The sequence below is a fragment of the Grammomys surdaster genome, unplaced genomic scaffold (assembly GCF_004785775.1).
Source record: "Grammomys surdaster isolate TR1022 unplaced genomic scaffold, NIH_TR_1.0 338, whole genome shotgun sequence".
NCBI lineage: Eukaryota > Metazoa > Chordata > Mammalia > Rodentia > Muridae > Grammomys > Grammomys surdaster.
This window is the reverse complement of record NW_021604757.1, coordinates 3,070,300-3,090,990: the sequence shown is the minus strand read 5'-3', so window position 1 is coordinate 3,090,990 and position 20,691 is coordinate 3,070,300. Positions and strand designations below refer to the sequence as shown.

At 41.1% G+C, this 20,691-nt stretch overlaps 1 protein-coding gene across 2 annotated transcripts in view; it reads right to left on the bottom strand.

Moving 5' to 3' along the window:
- CUNH11orf49 (chromosome unknown C11orf49 homolog) overlaps positions 1–20,691 on the bottom strand; it is a 165,476-nt gene that overhangs the window by 122,691 nt on the left and 22,094 nt on the right. For both annotated transcript variants that reach the window (XM_028778467.1, XM_028778468.1), the window contains exon 2: positions 15,616–15,718. In XM_028778467.1, coding sequence (XP_028634300.1) covers positions 15,616–15,718 — 103 coding nt within the window. The remainder of the gene's footprint in view (positions 1–15,615; positions 15,719–20,691) is intronic.

Genomic DNA, 20,691 nt, shown 5'->3' with positions numbered 1-20,691 from the left:
GTGTGTGTGTGTGTGTGTGTGTGTGTGTGTGTGTGTGTGTGTGTGTGTGTGTGTGTATTTTAAATCTAGATTCCAAGATACTGTCTCTCTTCCTCCCTCATTACCCTCTTTAGTTCCCCCTCTGTCCTGGTCTCCCTTCTACTTTTAAGAGGCATATGTTTGACGTTTTCAGAGGGCTTTTTTTCTTTGTTTGTTTGTTTGTTTTTGTTTGTTTGTTTTTTGGTTTTTTGAGCCAGGGTTTCTCTGTATAGCCTTGGCTGTCCTGGAACTCACTCTGTAGACCAGGCTGGCCTCGAACTCAGAAATCCGCCTGTCTCTGTCTCCCAAGTGCTGGGATTAAAGGCGTGTGCCACCACCGCCCAGCAAGAGGGCCATTTTCAAGGCAATGAAGAATGACAAGGCCAGGTTATGAAAAAATCAAATCCAGAGAAGTGAGCCAAGCATTTGTGGCCATTTATCCCCACGGGCAGGGTTTCCAAAGACAAAGGTTCATGGGTTGAGTTCAAGAACTCCACAAACTTGAAAAGGTAACCTTTTCTTTTTTTTTTCTTTTTTTTTTTTTTTCTCTTCTCCCTCTTGCTCCGGTCCCGCTCGCTCTGGCCCAAAGGTTTTTTATTTATTATATGTAAGTACACTGTAGCTGTCTTCAGGCATTCCATAAGAGGGCATCAGATCTCATTACAGATGGTTGTGAGCCACCATGTGGGTGCTGGGATTTGAACTCATGACCTCTGGAAGAGCAGTCAGTGCTCTTAGCCACTGAGCCATCTCTCCAGCCCAAGGTAACCTTTTCTATATTTTTACTACCTTCTAGTTGAGATGTAGCATTTCCTTTAACTTTGAATGTCAGCACAGATTCCTGTTGTACTTGTGACTTTGTCAACGGTAGAAATCTCAGTTCCTATCAAGTTACAACTATTAGACATCTCACAATATCACACACGCTCGCTGTCACTTACAAGTTGTATCACTATGTCCTTTGATAGTGCCAGGGGCCTCTGCTAGTTGTAGAGGGTGCAGTTGATAGATTAAGTATTTGATATTTTTAAATAAAAGTTTAAGTTTCTGAATTTTCAGACGGTTTTTCATTTTGGAGGGCAAAGCAGTGGGGTCCAGGATGCACTGAGGCTGGGGAGGGACTCCAGTAAAGCCATACTGCTCTTCTGAACTCCAGGGAGCTACTTAGAAACCACCTCTCCTGGATAGTTTTGCCTAGCTTCAAATCATTCCAGCACATGATGGGACTGAGATTAGCCAGGAGTGCCAGCACTCAGGGATCTGCCAAAGCAGATGGAAATCTTCTAAGGAAGATAACAAACATCATTTGATGCCATTGTCATTTGATGTCATATCCAATGAGTACCACTCAACTAGAGGGAAACGTATACTACAAGGTAAAACACTAGAATACAAAATAGATATACTTGAGATAAAATAAATAAGCCCACAGCAAGTCCAGATATGGATTCTATAATACCCATGCTTTACTGGACTTGAGCAAATTAAAAAACAAGAATAAATAAAGAAACTAGCAATGAAAAGTAAAAATAGGAAAAAAAAAAAAAAGTTGAGGTCTTGAGATTGTCTCAGTATTGGGCCCAGGCTAGCTTGAAATCCTCCTGCCTCAGATTCCGGAATGGTAAGATTCCAAACATGAGCTGCCACCATGGCCTAGCCTAAGTGGAAATTACTTAACTGAAGAACAAAATAACAGAATTAAGAACTTGGTAGGTGGGTATAATAGTATTTAGACACAAATGAGGAAAGAATTGATGAACTAGAAAATAAAATATGCAAAACCTAAAAGACAAATGAAGTGCACAAATAAAACCTAAAAGATAAAATGAAGGAAAATGCAAAAAAAAAGTACAGAAGACACAGATAATCTGAGGAGGTCTAACGCTTATATAATTGGAATCCCCAAAGAAATAAGAAGAAAGAGAAAAACAGAAGTATATCTGAATAGCTCCTAATTGAAAATTTACCAAAAACTGATTTTAAAACAAAACAATTAAATAATCAAGCTGTGGCCAGCGAGATGACTCAGTGCGCAAAGTGTTTGCTGCCAGGCCTGACAGCCTGAGTTCAAGCTGCGGGACTCTCACAGTGAAAGGAGAAATGACTCCCTCACCTTGTCCTCTGACTGCCATACCTGCAGTGTGGAACATGTGGCCATGTGGGAATTTACATACATACACGCAAAACAAATAAATAAATGTAAAAAATGTAAGACACCAAGCTACAGGTTCAAGAAGCACTAAACACCAAATTGTTGAAATATACTTCTAAAATCAAACTATTCAAAGAATGTCAAAACTGCCAAAACCCAAAGACTAAGAGATACTCAAAACATAGGCAGAGATTAAAACAAAACAAAAACCGGGCTGGAGAGATGGCTCAGCGGTTAAGAGCACTGACTGCTCTTCAAGAGGTCATGAGTTCAAATCCCAGCAACCACATGGTGGCTCACAACCATCTACAATGAGATCTGATGCCCTCATATGGATGTCTGAAGACAGCTACAGTGTACTTACATATAATAAATAAATAAATAAATCTTAAAACAAAACAAAAACCAAATGTTTGCTCTAAGAGGCAAACATAAGGTGCAGCTCTCAACAGAAATAGGTAAAAACTGTGTCAACCTGTATTTTATACTAAGCAAAAACTGCCCTTCAAACATGGACATGAAAGCCCCACAAGGACTATGGTTGGTAGGCTCCTTTACGGTGCTGCTGATCCACCCAGGGCACCGCTCACACTCGGAAAGTGTACCACCCTAGACTGCAGCAGAGCCCAAGCTTCCCACTACTAGGTTACTGACACTGATAGTAACTTCATCCTGCTCCCAGAAGATGTATCACTGATGCAGCGGAATAGAGGGATGAAATCAGCTCAATAGTTCCACATTTTTTAATAACTCTAACATTGTTATATACACATAAAAACAGGTGAGACTGAAACAATATTCAGGAGCTGTCGAGATGGCTCAGTGGTTAAGAGCACTTGGCTGCTCTTTTGAGGATGCAGATCCTGTCCCCAGCACCCACTTGGAGGTTCCCAAGCATCCCTAATTCCAGTTCTAGGGGTCCAAAGCCATCATCTGACATTGTAAAGCACCAGGTATGTACATGTACACAGGCAAAACACATTAAATAGATCTAAATAGATTAAAAACAAAAAATTCAGAATAGAATCTCCAGGAGGGCTAAGATTCCTCCTGTTTTGTTCACTGTTCCATCCCTAGTATCTACAACCCTGGGTAAGGTACAGGCAGACACTCGAGGACGAGTGGTGTCGGCAGTGACCAACCAGAGCTTATCCGACACTCATGCCATCTTTTTGTTTATTTGTTTGTTTGTTTGTTTTGGTTTTGTTTTTCGAGTCAGGGTTTCTCTGTGCAGCCCTGGCTGTCCTGGAACTCACTCTGTAGACCAGGCTGGCCTCGAACTCAGAAATTCACCTGCCTCTGCCTCCCAAGTGCTGGGATTACAGGCATGCACCACCACCGCCCGGCTCACACTCATGGCATCTTAAGCACAACAAGCCCTTCACATCCATTATCTAACTTAATCCTTCCTTCCAACAATTTGGTAACAAACATATTTTTATGTATGAATCTCACTGTTTTGCAGAAAAAGCTAAGCAACCTGCCCAAACCACATTGGCAGGCCCTCAAACAAAGATCAAAGTCTATTCTTAACATCATGCTACTGTGCTTTCATGCCATATTAAAAGCTCCCCTTTCCCCATCCAAATTCTATTTGTCTTTCCCAATGTAAGCTCTTCAGTGTTGCCCTACTTAACTGCTCTTATCTAACTAATACCCATGAGTTCTCCTTGTTCTCAACGCTTAGCTTACTGATCTACATAACTTAATGCTGTTGCAGAAGATCTGATCATGTGCTCCTGCTGTCTGCTCCTCTGTAACTGTTATCCTCAGCCAGAGTACAGTTCTTTACAGGCAAATTCCTACTGATACATGATGCTTTGTCACAATACTTACTGTATGGCAAAGGAATGAAGAAAAACATTTAGTCAGAAAAATATGCAAGAAACAGTGTTTGGGGATCAGATTTGTATGGTTTAAAATTCTAAACATCACATTGGACTAAGAAAAACACTCTCTTTAAAAGGTGGTTTTTACATCAAAATTTCCACAGTATCCCCTAGATGTTCAGAGATAACAGTTCTCAGTTAAATTCTCTTGACAGGGCATGTGTATTACATATTAGGTGAAGTATGAGAGTGTGCAGATAAACAATTATCCACACATGTAAACGGCAACTTGTGTGGTGTAAATAGATTCCCCCTGTGTGGAACTGACTGCATAATGCTCTCTGTGGGCTCTGTGGTTTCTCAATACATTCCAACTGCTCAGAGGCTGGAGTCTGACTGCCAGCATGAGGAACAAGGACCTCAGGAGAGACAGTCTGCTTTCCATTACCCTGAATATAGCATAGCTAGAGTGAAGAGCACAAACCATAAGGCTGGACCTCAGGTCTCCCATTGCACCTTGACAGTTTTTAATCTTAAGAGGCAGAGGAAGTTGGGTGTAGACGTTGAAGGTAATTGAAGAACAAGAATGAAGGGAGGGAGGGAGAAAGAAGGGAAGGAGAGAGAGAAGGAAGGAAAGAAAAGAAAAAAGGAGGGGCTGGAGAGATGGCTCCATAGTTAAGAGCACTGGCTGCTCTTCCAGAGGACTCAGGTTCAATTCCCAGGACCCACATGGCAGATCACAACTGTCTGTAACTTCAGCTCCAGAGATCTGACACCCTCACACAGACACAACAATGCACAGAAAAAATACAAGTAAGTACATCATTTAAGGAGACAGAAGCTCTGTTAGTTATCTGAATGAACAATCAAGAGGCTGACACCAAGCGGCTAAAAGTCACGTGGCAAATCATTAGCTGTGGATCTCAAAAGTACACAAAATGTAGTGTGAAGAACTGTTATAAAACATGAGGTAGAGAAGGAGGCTAGCAACCATGGAGGATGACGCATGGTTGGAGAGCTGTCCTGTGCAGCTACTTATCAAAAGGTTAGACATTGGGTAACAATTCTAATTGTGTGGGCATCTTGTTGAGCATTTCCAAATATATAAATCTATTGAATAAAAATAAAATATGAGGTGACCAAGAATCTTCACCACTGAGACCACTTCAGTTTCAAAGAGGAAGAAGCCAAAGATTATTACCTTCTAAGAAATAACAAGGCAGAAGAAGCAAATTGCAGCTATACCAGAAGCAAACTGCACATAATGAAAGCTAACTGGACATGGTTAGATACTTTGTTATTTGACTTGCTTTGTATGTCATTTGACTTGCTTAATTGTCACATGAGATAGGTATTATCATCCCTGGTAATAATTTAGAGTTGGAGAAAAGTCACACCAGAGACATTAACTAAGGCATTGACTGTTGATGCCCTTAAGGACCCAAGCATGATGCACACGAGGCATACCTGAAATCCCAGCACTTGGGAGGCAGAGGCAGAAAGATTGCTGCAAGTTCTGGGCTAGCCTGGTTTACATAGCAAGCCAGGCCCATGTAGTGAGACCCTATCTCAGGGAGAAAAAAATAAAAATAAAAAAGACAAAAGGAGAAGTTGAAGGCTGTTTCCATAATCACAAAGGAACTGCAGTCATGGTGTTCTCTACTGTCACTGCCCCAGAACTCAGAGTCCTTGGAATCTTCTACCCCAAATAAATTCACAGGCATTCTCTGATAAGACAGCATCCACATCTGACGGTCAAAGAAAGGAATCACAGTTCTGGCCTCAGGTAGGAAATAGGTTGACCCTGACCCCTTCTGACAGATCCTGAGAAAAACAGTGTTTGGGGCAGGTCCTTGGCTACAAAGACACATGTGCTGTGACTGGACAAACACTACAATAAATTTGAGGGGCACCAGGGCCTTCACTTCCCTTTCATTTCCCTTTTCTCAGGGAAGAGCCACTGTTGTGTGGCAACCACAACCAGAACTGTCCTTCATTCTCCTCTGTCCCCACCACCCCATCCCGGTTCATTTTAAAGAGCTGCTTCAAGCATCAGGCTGTTCTTTCCTGTCCTTGTGCCAAGGCTGCCCCGACCAATAGAGAGCTTTGAGAGTTCTGGGAAAATTATGGAGACAATTAAAAGCACAAAAGAATCTAAATTGCTCTGCTGATAAAGTCACATTTGTTAACTTCTGACAGGCTGTTTTATGTTATTAATAATACAACACATTTGTTGATTCAGATTTGTGTGAGTCTACTTGACTGCCAGAGGGTCCTCAGTGAATGCGCAGAGTTGTGGTAGAGACGGAGTATGAGGGCTCGGACTGAGTAAAGGTCCTTTAAATTATTTATAGATTGCAATAAGTCAAGCTATTTCTCTAAGGAGAAATATTACAATGTGAAGAATCATACCTAAATTTTATACTAGCTATTTGCAGAAGCAGTTGCCATGAAAACAGAACTGTTACTGGTTCAGCCTTCATTTCCTCTTACTGGTTTCCTAACAGTTGAGTTCCTCTTAACTTGGAAAAGGAGGGGGAGGTAAACATGTGTTTCTTGACAGAGGGAAGTAGGACCAATTACTACTTCTCTAACCTTTGACTCTACATTCTCAATGAGTTAGGGGACCAGTAGGCTGTGAAATCACTTCCTGGGTCACCAGGTCAAGTGCTGCTTGCTGGATGGTTTCCTGTAATGGTGACATGAAGGGCCTGAAGAAGAAAGACTGGCTTTACACAAATGGGCAGTTCTTGTATCCTCAGTGACTCTGGATCTTTAAGCATCAAATAGATTCTGGTGACTCTTAACTCCCTGCCATGGCTCCCTGGAGTGTGTCTGTCATAGCAAACCACTCCTAATACAGAAAAAAACAGAAATCTCTATGCATTTCACAAATGGCAGTTTAACAGAAGTGTCTGGGCCAATAACAGGACAGTACTGCTTTAACTGAAAGCAAAATCTATTCCTGGCAATTCTGAGTCTCTGAGAATCCAACTGCTGACAATGAGAAATGGGTAATTTTCTGTTACAATGTGTCAACTCTAGCTAAGAGCTGAACTGTGGAAAAAGGCAGGAGGGGCCTAGCACTCTGAAGAAGCCTGTAATCGGATCAGTCACTATTACTTCACTATACCACATTTTTACTTAATTTAACAACAATAAGTAGAGAAAACATGGGGTAGAAATGGCCCATGGAAGTCTTCCACCCATCCTTGATGAAAGCCATGAGCTTGGAAGTCTCTGATGTGTTTCTTGGGCCTCGGTTCTCTGCCCCTCTGCTGCCATGGGCACAGGACAAATCAAAACTGCAGCACTTACATGGAAGATGGGTAACAAGTCTGAAAAATCTGACAACTTTAGAAATGTCTTTGCCCTAGGTTGTTTTAGACTGTTTGTAGGCCTTGGGAATACCTGTTTTATAAAAGAAGAAACAATCAGTGTTTATTATATCTTGTGTATGGTGTCCAGCGGTGCCCACAGAGGCTCAGGGAGGGAGCTGGGTCCTGTTGGACTGGAGAAACAGCCTGTTGTGAGCTCTCTATTGTGAGCTGCTATGAGGATGCAGGGGACTGGACCCAGGTCCTCTGCGAGAGCAGTGGGTACACTCCAGCCCTTGCATCTGTATTTTCTAACCAAGAACTGTTTTCATTAGAACTACATAGTCAGTGATTTATGAATATATACTACTGGGATTTTTTTCCTTCAATGAGTAAATTAATAAGATTCACATTTCATGGATTTATTCTAATCAGGAAAATAAAGAAGGAATTTGACGCTGAAACTTTTTATGATAGAAATCCAAAAAAACATTCAACTTCTCAACTGAATTCTGATAATTACTATGTCTTAGAATGAAATTGTTGTACCTTTCTTAAAACCGGATAAATAAAGCCTCCCGTTTTCATACTTATACTACCTTAAAGATAACACAAATAATTTTTCTGACAGCTTTATTATTTTTTTATCGAATCTGAGCAAGGCATGAGGGAGGCCACTGTCTACAGAGCAGCTCTTTTGTTAAGACGTTAAGTCCACAAGGGCATGCACCTTGGCATGTTCCCTGACAGCCACTGCCAAGAACACAGTAGCACATAAAGTAAAACAAAATTATCTTTCCTGACACAGGCAGAGTAGCTAATCAAGGGAGACAAAGAGAAGGGGATAGCCTGTGAAATATGTTACAGACTCTTGATGTGCTAGCTCTCAATGTCTTCTCCTCCAAGAGTCTCCAAGGCATCCTATAAATCACATAACCCTGGTTACTTTTTGTTATTTATCTCATTATAGTTACCAGCTGTATAACCTTCAGAATGTTACTTTTATGTGTCTGAATTCCCAAATGTGTGAAATGAGACTAATACTGATACCCTAGCTCATAAGTATGTGGAAATTAAATGTCAGTGTATGCTGAAAACGGTGCTTAGCACACAATGTTCACCAACCACGGCTCTTACAGCACCATTTCATTCACACTGTGTCTGTAAAGGTATGCACCTTGTCTTCTTCCTGATATAGGCCATTGTCAAGTACACAGAAGCCATAGCAAGTACTCGAACACAACTACTGATGGGCTGGAGATGTAGCTCAGTTGGTAGAGTGTTTGTCTAGCATGCAGAGTAGTCCTGGGTCCAATACCCAGCACACATGCCTGTGATCCCAGCAATCAGGTAGAGGAAGGAGAATCAGAAGTTCAAGGTTGGGCTTGGTGGTTAAGGGCACTTGTTGCTCTTACAGAGCACCCAAGTTCAATTCCTAACACACACATGATGGCTCACATCCATAACTTCAGTCCCAGAGGATCTGATACTCTTTTCAGGCAGGCATGCATGTGGACCACAGGCACACATTCAAAACACTCATGCGCATAAAATAATAAAATAAGTAAATATTTTTTAAAGATAAAAGTTCAAGGTCACAGTTGGTTACATAGTGAGTTCAAGGGTAGCTTGGGCTACATGAGATCAAGACCCTATTTTGGAAAAACTTAAAGTGGGCATTGAAGCAAATTCTGGCTTATGATTTTATCCTTAAAATAAAGCTCTATTAGGGTTGGAGAGCTGGCTCAGCAGTGAAGAGCACTTGCTGCTCTTGCAGAGTATCCGGATTCTCTTCCCGGTACTCACATGGTGGCTCACAACCATGTATAATTCTTGTTCTGGGGGATCCAGTGTCCTCCTCTGACTTCTGTAGGTACCAGGAACATACACAGTACACACATGCAGGCAAAACATTCATACATAAAAGTAAAAATAAGTCTAAAAAAGACTTTAACAAACTTCTACCGATGCAGTAGTCTATGTACATCTTCCCCTTGCAACCAAAGCAGCCATCATGTAAACTGCATCGAAAATGAAAATGAACAAACAAGCCGGGCGGTGGTGGTGCATGCCTTTAATCCCAGCACTTGGGAGGCAGAGGCAGGCGGATTTCTGAGTTCGAGGCTAGCCTGGTCTACAGAGTGAGTTCCAGGACAGCCAGGGCTACACAGAGAAACCCTGTCTTGAAAAAACCAAAAAAAAGAAAAAAAAAGAAAAAGAAAATAACAAACAAAACAACACAAAGACAAAAAGCCCTCTGGCCCAGGGAGCAAGACCACAGCCCAGCTCTCTTCTATATTAGGATGCAGAGGTCAAGCCTCCTGATGCCACAAAGGCTGTAACCATCAATTAGCTGTGAGGAATGGTCCCCAATCCTGATAGCCATTCTCAAATTCCAGCCTTTTCCATTCTCTCTCATCATTATTTTCCAATGTCTTAAAAAGCCACGGTTCTCCTGTTACCATTACCACAAGAACCTGGCCACGCTATGCTGTGGTCTCTAAGTCACAATAACTTCGCCCCATTTTCTTGGATATATATCTTCAGAGTCTCTGGCCTAGTGCTGACCTGGTCCATTCTTACAGAAGCCCCTCAAATATGAATTTCCTTCACCTTCCTGTTTGGAGGACAACATTCAAAGGTAGACATTACACACAGCACAGAGGCAGATCCTCTGGGGGTACCTTCCAGCTTTCAAGTTCTCTAGAGCTCAGTCTTGGAGACATAGACACAGTGCTGGCCAGCCTCTGTTTTCTAGTTTATTAACATCTGCTGGGGTGTATGCAGTGTTAGAATCCAGCTGCCATTCAGGCCACAGTACACTTCTTCACATTCACAGAGACCAGCAGGACATCCTTGTGACACAATGTCCTGAGTCCCTAGCTAACAGACTTCCAGGTGCCAAAATCTCTCACCTGGGGAAATGAGTATTCATCAAAGGGAGTACTGGTAGCTATACACCCTGTTCCTCAACCAATTCCCTGCTTCCTGCATGGGTATCAGAGAACCAGGCTACAGGCTTGTGCTGTCAGACCATACTATCTTCAGAAAGATGTAAGAATACTTCTGCCATGTGGGCCCTGACCTCCTCTCCTCAGAACTGCTGCTATACTGTTGTCTATCTGTCTGTGTGTCCACGGAGTTAACTCTTTTAGTAAACCCTATGTCCCCAACAATCTACCTCAGCATCCCTGTTCAACCATTCAGTTGAGACCTTTCACTTAGGGACTTGTTTGCAAACACGAGCAATCAAAGTGACATTATAGGTGAAAGGTCAAACCAGCAGAAAGGCCTCTGAGAAACGCCCACTGCTCAATATATGGAAAAGCATGAGCTTGATGAGACAGAAGTATACACGACTATGTGCTTTTTACAAAGACAGGCTTCTATTATTTAAAGACAGCTCTAATTGATCTCCCCAAAGTTACCAGACAAGGCTACATGATAAGCTTGGATAATGTAGCTCTCAGGGAGAATTCAAGAGTTGTCCAAACAATAAGAGTCTTTAAAAAAACAAAACAAAACATTAATGACATTAATATAAAGGCTTCCTGTAACATTAGGCAGGAAAGCCGACTGGAGGCAGGAGAGAACAGCAGACTTTGTAATACTGCAGGTGATGCCTCATTTCTTAGCTCTGACAACGATCAGCTTTTGAACTTGAAGCTCTTTTATGTTTAAACTGAGGACTCTCTGTCAATAAAATAGGGGTAACAATGATGCCTAGTTCAAAGAATTACAGCAGAGGAGGCACAGTCGGAGTTTAAAAACTGTGCACTGTGGCCATCATTTAGTGCTAAGACCATCAAGCTTTGTTCAACTCATCTCGACTGTGAGGCAATTTCAGCCTGATGTTCAGAAGTATGCTCAGGTTAGCCAGAAGAGAACAGCTTCTCCAGAGAGTAGTGATCTTCTCTTACAAATCACTATAAACCTGTCCCTGAACACAAGCATTGTCACTAGATAAATCACATTCACAGAGTAAAACCTCAAGCCCCCAACATTTGGGTCTCCGAATACCACCGCTACTACTTCCCATTCAGGTATAGAGCTTTAAGTTTGTTTTTTTTTTTTTAATGTCTTCATTGCTTTGATGCTGGGTCACTTTTCACATATCAAAATAACTTACCTTGAGCCAGAGTTGTACAAGTATCAGGCATGTGCTGTTCACATACCTTGTATAAATTTTAGTTTTCTGAGAAAAAGAAAAAGCTTGATTGGCAACTAGGTTTCCATCAATATTATGAAAAAATGTTAAGTTGTTTTTAAACAGTGTATTAGTAGATTAATTACAAACAAACTCAAAACCTACCAAGAGCCAACAGCATACTGGCTCTCTAGAGTTCACTGTCATTTACACGGGCCAGTGAAATTTGATTTTTGAAATCAAAACAGAGACACACTCCCTGTAAACAATTTTTGAAGAGAAAAATACAGAGCTTTATCCTCTGAAATCAACAATGGAAAGAGGTTAGGAAGAAAATAGTATAAGAGGATCAAGAATAAGAGTGGAGTAGACAAGCATGCCAGGGCATAAAATGCAGATTGTTACTGATTCAAGACATGTTTACTAACACTTTTACCAACATCTTTACAAGCTAGTGTACACCACAGCAATGCTGGAAAAACAAAGATGGAAAGAAATGATGCCTACCCACAAGACTCCTGTGGAACAGTGAAAAGATATATAAAGGAGATGGGGTGGGATGGATGAAAGAAGACCAGGAAGAACATTCCCCAGGTCACTCATATTTCACTCGACAAAGAGCTGCCAAAGAGCTGGTACAGATTAAATGGCCTAGAAACTCGAACCTTGTCAGGTCGGTAAAGGCAAACATGGCTATGCAATCTCAGGCTTTATCCTCTGCCCACCTTGGTTGATACAGCCCATACCATGAGAATAAGTAAGTGCCTTGTCTCTACCTCAGCGTCCTGAAGAAGACTGAGTGAAGAAACTAGCTCTCTTCCCAAGAAACTTATTACCTGAAAACTTAAAACTCCAGTGTATAAAAACATCTAGATTTTAAGGCTAGGAAAGTGGTTCAATGGTAGAATCCTTGTTTAACATAAGCAAGACACCAGGTTCCATCCACAGTACCAAACAAAGAAAGGAAGGAAGGAAGGAAAGGAAGAAGATAAATGAAGAAAGAAGAAGAAAAAAATCTACATTTCACTTTATTTCTGAGAACTCTAGCATAGCAAGAGAGCTAGGGAGGGTCAGCTACTCCTTTACTAACAGCGCTCATTGTCTAGGCCACGAGAACACCTGTCTGACGTCCAAAGAGCCTCTGGAGGCCTGAGAGTGGAAAATGACACCTTTATATTCAAGGAAGATGGAAGCTGTCAGAGATTAACTCCCCCTTTCTTAGAATGTCCCAAGAAAAGGGGCATATTAGCAATAATACTAATAAATATAAAATAACCAATAAAATTAATCCTGCCTGTGTTTCTTTAGCATAACTTTTCATGAATATTAAAGTTTTTTCAAAAAAAAAAAAAAAAAAAAAAAAAAGCCGGGCGGTGGTGGCGCACGCCTTTAATCCCAGCACTTGGGAGGCAGAGGCAGGCGGATTTCTGAGTTCGAGGCCAGCCTGGTCTACAGAGTGAGTTCCAGGACAGCCAGGGCTACACAGAGAAACTCTGTCTCAAAAAAAACAAAAAACAAAAAACAAAAAAACAAAAAAACAACAAAAAAAAGTTTTTTAAACTGATTAACTTAAAAATTGTTTGGTGATATTCTCAAAATGGTAATCATGTTCCCTTTCAAACACTCAATGTGTCCTTTACAATGAAGTACGACCTTTCAAAAATATGTAATCATTAAGCTTAGTACAACATCCTATGAAAAGAGCACAGGCACAGCATCCAAATCAAGTCCATGAGAAAAAGCAGCCATGAACACAATCACCAAATAAAGGAAGTCAGAGTGAGTGTTGTGAATAAAAGGGAAAGTCAACAATCCTAAGAGGGATGGGGCTAGTGAACTGGCTCTGCCACCACTGCAGAGGACCCTGGGTCAATTCTTGGCACCACATGATGACTCACAACCACCTATAATTCCAGTACTATGAAGTCTGACACTTTCTGGCCTCCATGGGCACCAGGCACGGACATGGTGCACAAATATTCATGTAGACAAAACACTCATATACATAAAATTTAAAAGCAGATTGTTAACCTTAAAAAGGAAAACCAACAAACAAAAGTCAGAAGGAACCTAAAAAAATGCACCCAATGGATCAAAAAATTACTACAGTCTTGACTGTTCCTGAGACACACAAAGGAGCTGCACCCAAAGCATGTTCTTGCTCCTACACATGTTGAGCAGCTCTCAACCAACCTGCCCAACCAAGACTCACTGCTACTACACCAGCACCACTGGCCTCATCCACTGCTCATTGTCTTAGTCAGGGTTTTATTGCTGCGATGAAATGCCATGACTAAAAAGCGAGTAGGGGAGGAAAGGGTTTATTGGCTTACACTTCCAGATCTATCTATCTATTCTATCACTGGAGGAAGTCAGGACAGGAACTTAAGCAGGGCTGGAACCTGGAGGCTGAAGCTGATGCAGAGGCCATGGAGGGTACTGCTTACTGGGTTGCTTCCCCTGGCTTGCTCAATCTGCCTTCTTCTTTTTTCTTTTTTTTTTACTCTATTAATTTATTCACTTATTCACTTTACACTCCTCCTTCCAGTCTCCCCTCACGTGGCCCCTCCCCTTCACCTCTAAGAAGCAGCAAGAACTCCCTCCTGGGGAACCAACCCGCCCTGGCACCCCAAGTCACTGCCTTCTTATAGAACTCAGGACTACCAGCCCAGGGATGGCATCACCCACAAAAGGTTGGGCCCTCCTCCATTGATCACTAATTGAGAAAATGCCTTACAGTTGGATCTCATGGAGGCATTTCCTCAACTGAGGCTCCTTTCTCTGTGATAACTCCAGCTTGTGTCAAGTTGACATGCAAAATCAGTCAATACACCTTGTCAACTTGACACACAATCATTATCTCCTTATGTCCAAATGAAAATAACCAGGTCGTAATAACGTCTAACATGTAAATGCATTGTAAATTTAGAATAGGTGACAATGTACCCTGGGGAACATCTTCTTCACAAAATAGAAGCTTAGCTGGGTGGGATCTTACCCTTAGGTCACCATTCCCTTAATTCCATTTAATATCTTTAATCCGTTTATCTCCTTGAACACAGGATTAACCCTTTAACCCTTGAACCATACATTTTGTATTTTTCCTTTCTCAGCTTGCTACATTTGATCAAAACGCTCTTCCTAAGAGTGAACCACTGGACAAAATCTATGCTAGGCTGTTTTGAGATTTGTCAATACAAGTAGTCTAAATCTCTTTGCTTTAGCCTCAGGCAGACTCTTCAGACAAGGGCAAAAAGCAGACACATTCTTCACCAAAATATCCCAAGAAAGATCTCTACGCAACATGCTAAAATTCTTCTCCTCTGAAATCTCTTGAGCCAGGTTCCCACAGTTGAAATCACCCTCAGCACCACTGTCTTCCATGCTTTTATTAGTGTGGCCTATTAAGCCCTACTTAAAACATTCCACGCCGGGCAGTGGTGGCACACACCTTTAATCCCAGCACTTGGGAGGCAGAGGCAGGCGGATTTCTGAGTTCGAGGCCAGCCTGGTCTACAGAGTGAGCTCCAGAACAGCCAGGAGACTACATAGAGAAACCCTGTCTCAAAACAAAACAAAACAAAACCAAAAACAACAACAACAAAAAACATTCCACTACTTTCCTAATTTAAAGTCCCAAAATCCACATTCCTCCAAACAAAAGCATTGTCAGGCCTAACACACAATACTCCACTCCTGGTACCAACTTTGTTAGTTTTATTGCTGTGTAGAAACCGTGACCAAAGCAAGTCTTGTAAAGGCTAACATTTAATTAGGGCTGGCTTACAGTTTCATAAGTTTAGTCCAATATCATCAAGGTGGGAAACAAGACAGTATGCAGGCAGACATCGTGCTGGAGGAGCTGAGGGTTCTACATCTTGATCAGAAGACAGCCAGGCATACTGGATTTCACGTTGGGCAGAGCTTCAGCATAGGAGACCTTAAAGCCCACCCCTACAACACATACTTCCTCCAAGAAGGCCACATTTACTTCAATAAGGCCATACCTCCAAATAGTTCTACTCTCTGTGGGCCAAGAATTCAAACATATGAATGGGGGAGTGCTATTCAAACCACCACATTCCTGAATCCTGCCTGCTTCCAAGCACCATCTTTGTGCCTGCCCAATTAGCAAAGCATTCATGTACTCACTATTCAGTGAAGAACCGGGCAATGCCATACTGGCTAATATCCTCCCTGTTCTCCAGCAGCTGGCACACTGCATCCTCCATGTATGTGAGGACATGTCTCTGAGCTGCAAATAGAAAGAAAATAGAAGAGATTAAAAAAAACAAAAAGTTCTCTCAATGCCAATGAGAGGCCATGTAAGTCAAAGTGTTATTTCTGCCCTGGGGGAGTGGACTAGAATAGAGACACAAAGCTCGATGGCCATAACTGAGCCATGATAAAGGGTGAAAGAAACGAGTGCAGAACATGACGTACTGAGACCTGACTAGCTGTCAGCCCCACCTTCCATTGTTGTTTTCAGTAACTAAGAGCTTCCACTCCACTCTTTTTTGCAAGCTGTTTCCTCTGCATCTTTCATCCTTTCCCATCTGTGCATGGTCAAAACATATTTCAGGAAATGGGTTATCCGATTCTAAAGAAAATTAAGATTTAATTTTAAAACATCACTGGAAAAGGTTAGGGACCATGAAAATTTCAGTGCTGTTACAAGTATACATCATTAACCTTGGGAAACAGCAAGAACTTATTAGATATGCTTATTATTAGGCGTACAAACAACCTGTGTTTGTTGTGACTGAGAAATGTATAAATTAATCACAGGCTTGTCAAAATAAGCTCAACTCAAAAAACAAAGTATCAAAGAGACTGTTAGGGACTGGGGAGAGGGTCAAAAGGGAGTAGGACACAGGGTAGAAGAACGGAGTATGAATATGATCAATGCATTATGCATACATATATAGGAAAGTCACAGTAAAATCCATTATTTGTACCATAATTAACATGGTAATAATTTAATATTTTTAAAATATGGTCTCAGATAGGTAGGTAGGTAGGTAGATAGATAGATAGATAGATAGATAGATAGATAGATAGATAGATTTGTTGTTTATTTGGCTTTTTGAAGCAGGAGGCTAGTCTGGAATCACTATGTAGACTAGGTTGGCTTAGAACTCATAGAGATCTGCCTGCCTCTGCCTCCTGAGTATTAGGATTAAGGACATGTGCCTAGTGCCTAGTGTAAAAGTATATTAATGTTAGAAGGACCTGGGTTTGAGTGACTGCCTTTTGTAGCTTAATTTTGAATAATTACTTAATTTATACTTGATTTGGGCTTTATCAAGTGTACATAGCTGTGTAATTAAGTTCTATAGTAAAGACAAACAGAAAAAAGAAGTAAAGATGCTTGTAAGGCAGTCTTGAGAGCCAAGTTGTGAAATAATCTATGTCAAATTCTAGCACTGTTTTCATAATATTAATTATCATAATTAGGTATATTAAACTGAGAAGAAAAATGTAGCCAGACTAATATTAAAATACAATCACCTTTCCACTGCTGCCGTGTTCCCCTTCCTTTCTTCTACCCACTTAACACTGATCTTACAAAACTCTTCCTTCCCTGGGCTCTGTGGTTTTTGAAGACTTACCTGCACCTAAGGCTAGTACAAGAATCCAGTATCCTCCCCCAACCCTTTGATAGCAAAAAGGAAAGAGCTTCTACTTAGAAGCAAATCCTGGTGCTTCTCCTCCCTAGCTCCAGGGACTAAAAGTCAGTGGGAGTGTTTTCATAGTAGTTAGAATCAAAGAATTCTCATCTTGGGGGCTGGAGTAATGGAAAAAAAAAATTTTTTTTTGGAAATAGACGGGAGGGGAGTGGGATCATACCAGTTTAATAATGCCAGATAAATATCTTCCAGTCAAACACTTAGGCTACTATATTACAAATAACACCTACCATTTTGAGCCCCTATCCAACTTATCGAACAATATGCCAGATAATGTATTGATTATTCTTTTTTTGTATTGATTATTCTAATGTATTATTTTATTTAATTTTAGCAACAATCTTATGATAGGTATTTGTGGACTTCTACTTTACAGTTAGGATAGCTGAGACTTGGCAAATTAAAGCAACTCACTCAGGATCACACAGCTAGTAGTAAGAGAATCTGAGATTTAAAAAAAAAAAATCAAGGTTTGACTTGTTCAAACATCCATGCTCGTCTCTAAACGCCTCATCACTAACAGTCTGCAGTCAGCCACAGAAGCAAAAGTCACGTCTATTTTACACAGAACATAAGGCATGAGTGTAGCAAAATCACCTGAGGGGTGTGGTCCAGTCCTGTCTATGTGAACTGTGGGCATACGTGTACACACATGGGTGTCACGTGTGTGAGCACCTTTCTGCCCTGTCCCTGCCTGCATACCAGTCAGCACCTATGTGAAGTCAGGACTTGTCTATGGATTTCTGAGTGTCTAACCAAGAACTGCTCTACTACAAAGTATTCACTCCACCCCTTCGCAGGTCACAAAGTGGAACTAGAAAGTGCTGGTTCTTTCTTTAATCTGGGTGAAGGGTAGGAGTTAAAAAGCCACAGACAGGAGCGAGAGGCTCCGCTCTGTGGGAATTCCGCCCAGCCATAGAGCAAGGGTGAAGCTCTCTCTAATTGCTCTTCCTGGTCCTCACCTGCACTCTTATCAGTCTGGTGTTCTCTCTGTGGTTAAGTGTACCACTCAACCCCGGAAAATCCTTACAGTTGATCAAACTTCAATGAGACTTAGAAAGTCCAAGGCTCTTCTTGCCTGGCAGTAAACCTGTAGAGTGCTCCTTTGTACTGCTTTGTAAATGCAAAGGAATAAGCTTTAATTTATGTGAGTGATTAAAGAATTCAAACAGCGCACCTGTACCCCCGGAGGGGAAAGATAGCTGGGCACCTGAGCTGCCTTTTTGGAGAAGGAAACACATTTCAGACTGGCTTTTCCTCTTCTGCTTTGCTGTGACTTCCACAACACGATCAGGATTAAATCTTCCAACCTGTACCAATAAGGCTTCACTGTCCTGAAATCCCCATTAACGCCTAGCTGCACATGTCATGATCAGGTAGCATTGTATGAGATAGGCATTTATACCTTCGTCATGCTAAAATGAAAAACCCAAATCAAGTGTAAGTAAACATTGCCTGATCCTTACACGAACCAAGGGAGTGATGGAAACTGGGTCAGAACCGTCTGGGGTCTGTTGACTTAGACTATGCTGATCATCTTCTTTCCTTCTTTATACTACAGTGGTTCCTGCTTTAAAATGATTGGGACTAAAAATATATCTGATAACAAACTACTGCATTAGAAAATACTTGGAGTATGCAAAAAGTAACACGTCTTGATGATACCACTGTTACTACGTACTAACTATACAGATTAAAGCAGAATGCATGAATCAGGCCACCTATATGTGCAAATTACCTAACTTCACTGCTCTTTCTGTAAAATTAATTCTTCAAAAACAGTACCTATCTCTGGCATTATAGTAAGAATTCAATAATATAATAATCTCAGTATAGCATCTGCTACATAGCATGTGACAAACGTTAGCCTCCTGACCACTTATATAAAGTTCTGTTTATCCATTCAAGAAAAATATGTTCAAAGATTTAGGGGCTACATAAGATTTTATATCTACCAACTTGGCATGGTAGCACACACCTTTAATCCCAACTACTTGAAAAAGGCATGTGGATCTCTGTGAGTCTGAGACCAGCATGATCCACAGGACAGCCAGGGCTATGTAGAGAGACACTGTCTCAAAAAACAAACACCAAAAAATATTTTTGTATCTATAATACTTTACATAATCATATACCCATTTTAGCTGCGGCTTTTAAACTTGTGGGAAGCATTCACTTATTAGCTGCTAATTACTCAGAAAGCCCTAATTTACATGGGAAAGTCCAAAATGGTTTCCTTTTACCGTCTTCCCAAACATAAATACCATCAAAGTACTAGCTGTTAATTTCACAATTAAATGATAAGAGAGCCCATTTGGAAATTCTTGCTTGAGGGGTCTAGAATTTCCACCTACATCAGTTACACCATTTTCATTTTTAAATTATCATTTAAAACAGTTTCAACACTTGAGTAAACAAGTCTTACCAGGAATACATTAATGAGTTACTACACGTGCTATCAATAAATACAAGGAAATAATGCTGTAAGAAAAGGCAGGGTGTATACATTTGTATCTTAACCCTGACTTTCCCTTTCACGCCAGTCCTGTTTTGAAGCACCCTTTGTTCTTTGATTCTCAAGGCTCAAATGCTGGCTAGCACAAATAAATGTTTGCTGAACTAAATTCCAACTGTTCTTTAGGATGAGGAAACTAAGTCCGCTTAGCCACCAGCCTGTCCTGTAAACTGCTTATAAGTCTCAAGTTTAATAGTTTTTATAAATTACTAACATCATACAATAAATGATCCTGTGAAGTACAAACAAATAGCTAAATGGATTAGCAAGTTACCAGATGTCCACGTTTACTATCTGTATCTTCCATCTTTCTTGGTATTATCTTGGTCCTAGGAAACAGTGTGTTCTGCTATTTCATCATCTATAGGGACATCTTTGATCTTAGCCCACACTTAACCAATTGCCCTTGACCAAAGGGGATGAGGAAATGGGAAAAATGAGCACATTTGATTCCCACACAGCTCAGCGAAGTAGGCAAGTTTCTTATGCAGCTCTGGAGGTCAGGGAGCCAGCCGAAGCCTGTGTGCTGGGCAGAGCTAGGATTCACACTTGGATTTGACTCCCAAGTTGAAGTTCTTCCATACAAACGACTTCCCCACTTCTCAAAAGCCGAGGAAGTTACTTTACTCCAGGAATTCCAACAGGCAGGAGGCTGAGGCAAGCGAACTATTAAAAATTCAAAATCACCCAGAGTCTCAACAAAACAAGGAGGGAGCAAGAGGGAAAAAAATCAGAAAGACCCCAAATCTTCCATGTGTCCCTTCTCACATGTACTATTAGCTCTTCACTGTTAACACAAGAAAAGAAGCTTGTGTGGATAAGTTAGCTCAATTATTTGCAGGCCTCTAACCTTTAATAAACACCACTTGGCTTTCGAATCACACACTCTAATTTTAATAAACATCTCTAGGCTTTCAATCACACACGCTAACTTTGCTTACGGGTTCAGATGACACAGAAAAGCTACGTGCTAGCCAACGAATAGCAACTCTTGTCAGTTTAAGAGGCAGACTTCTTTCATTC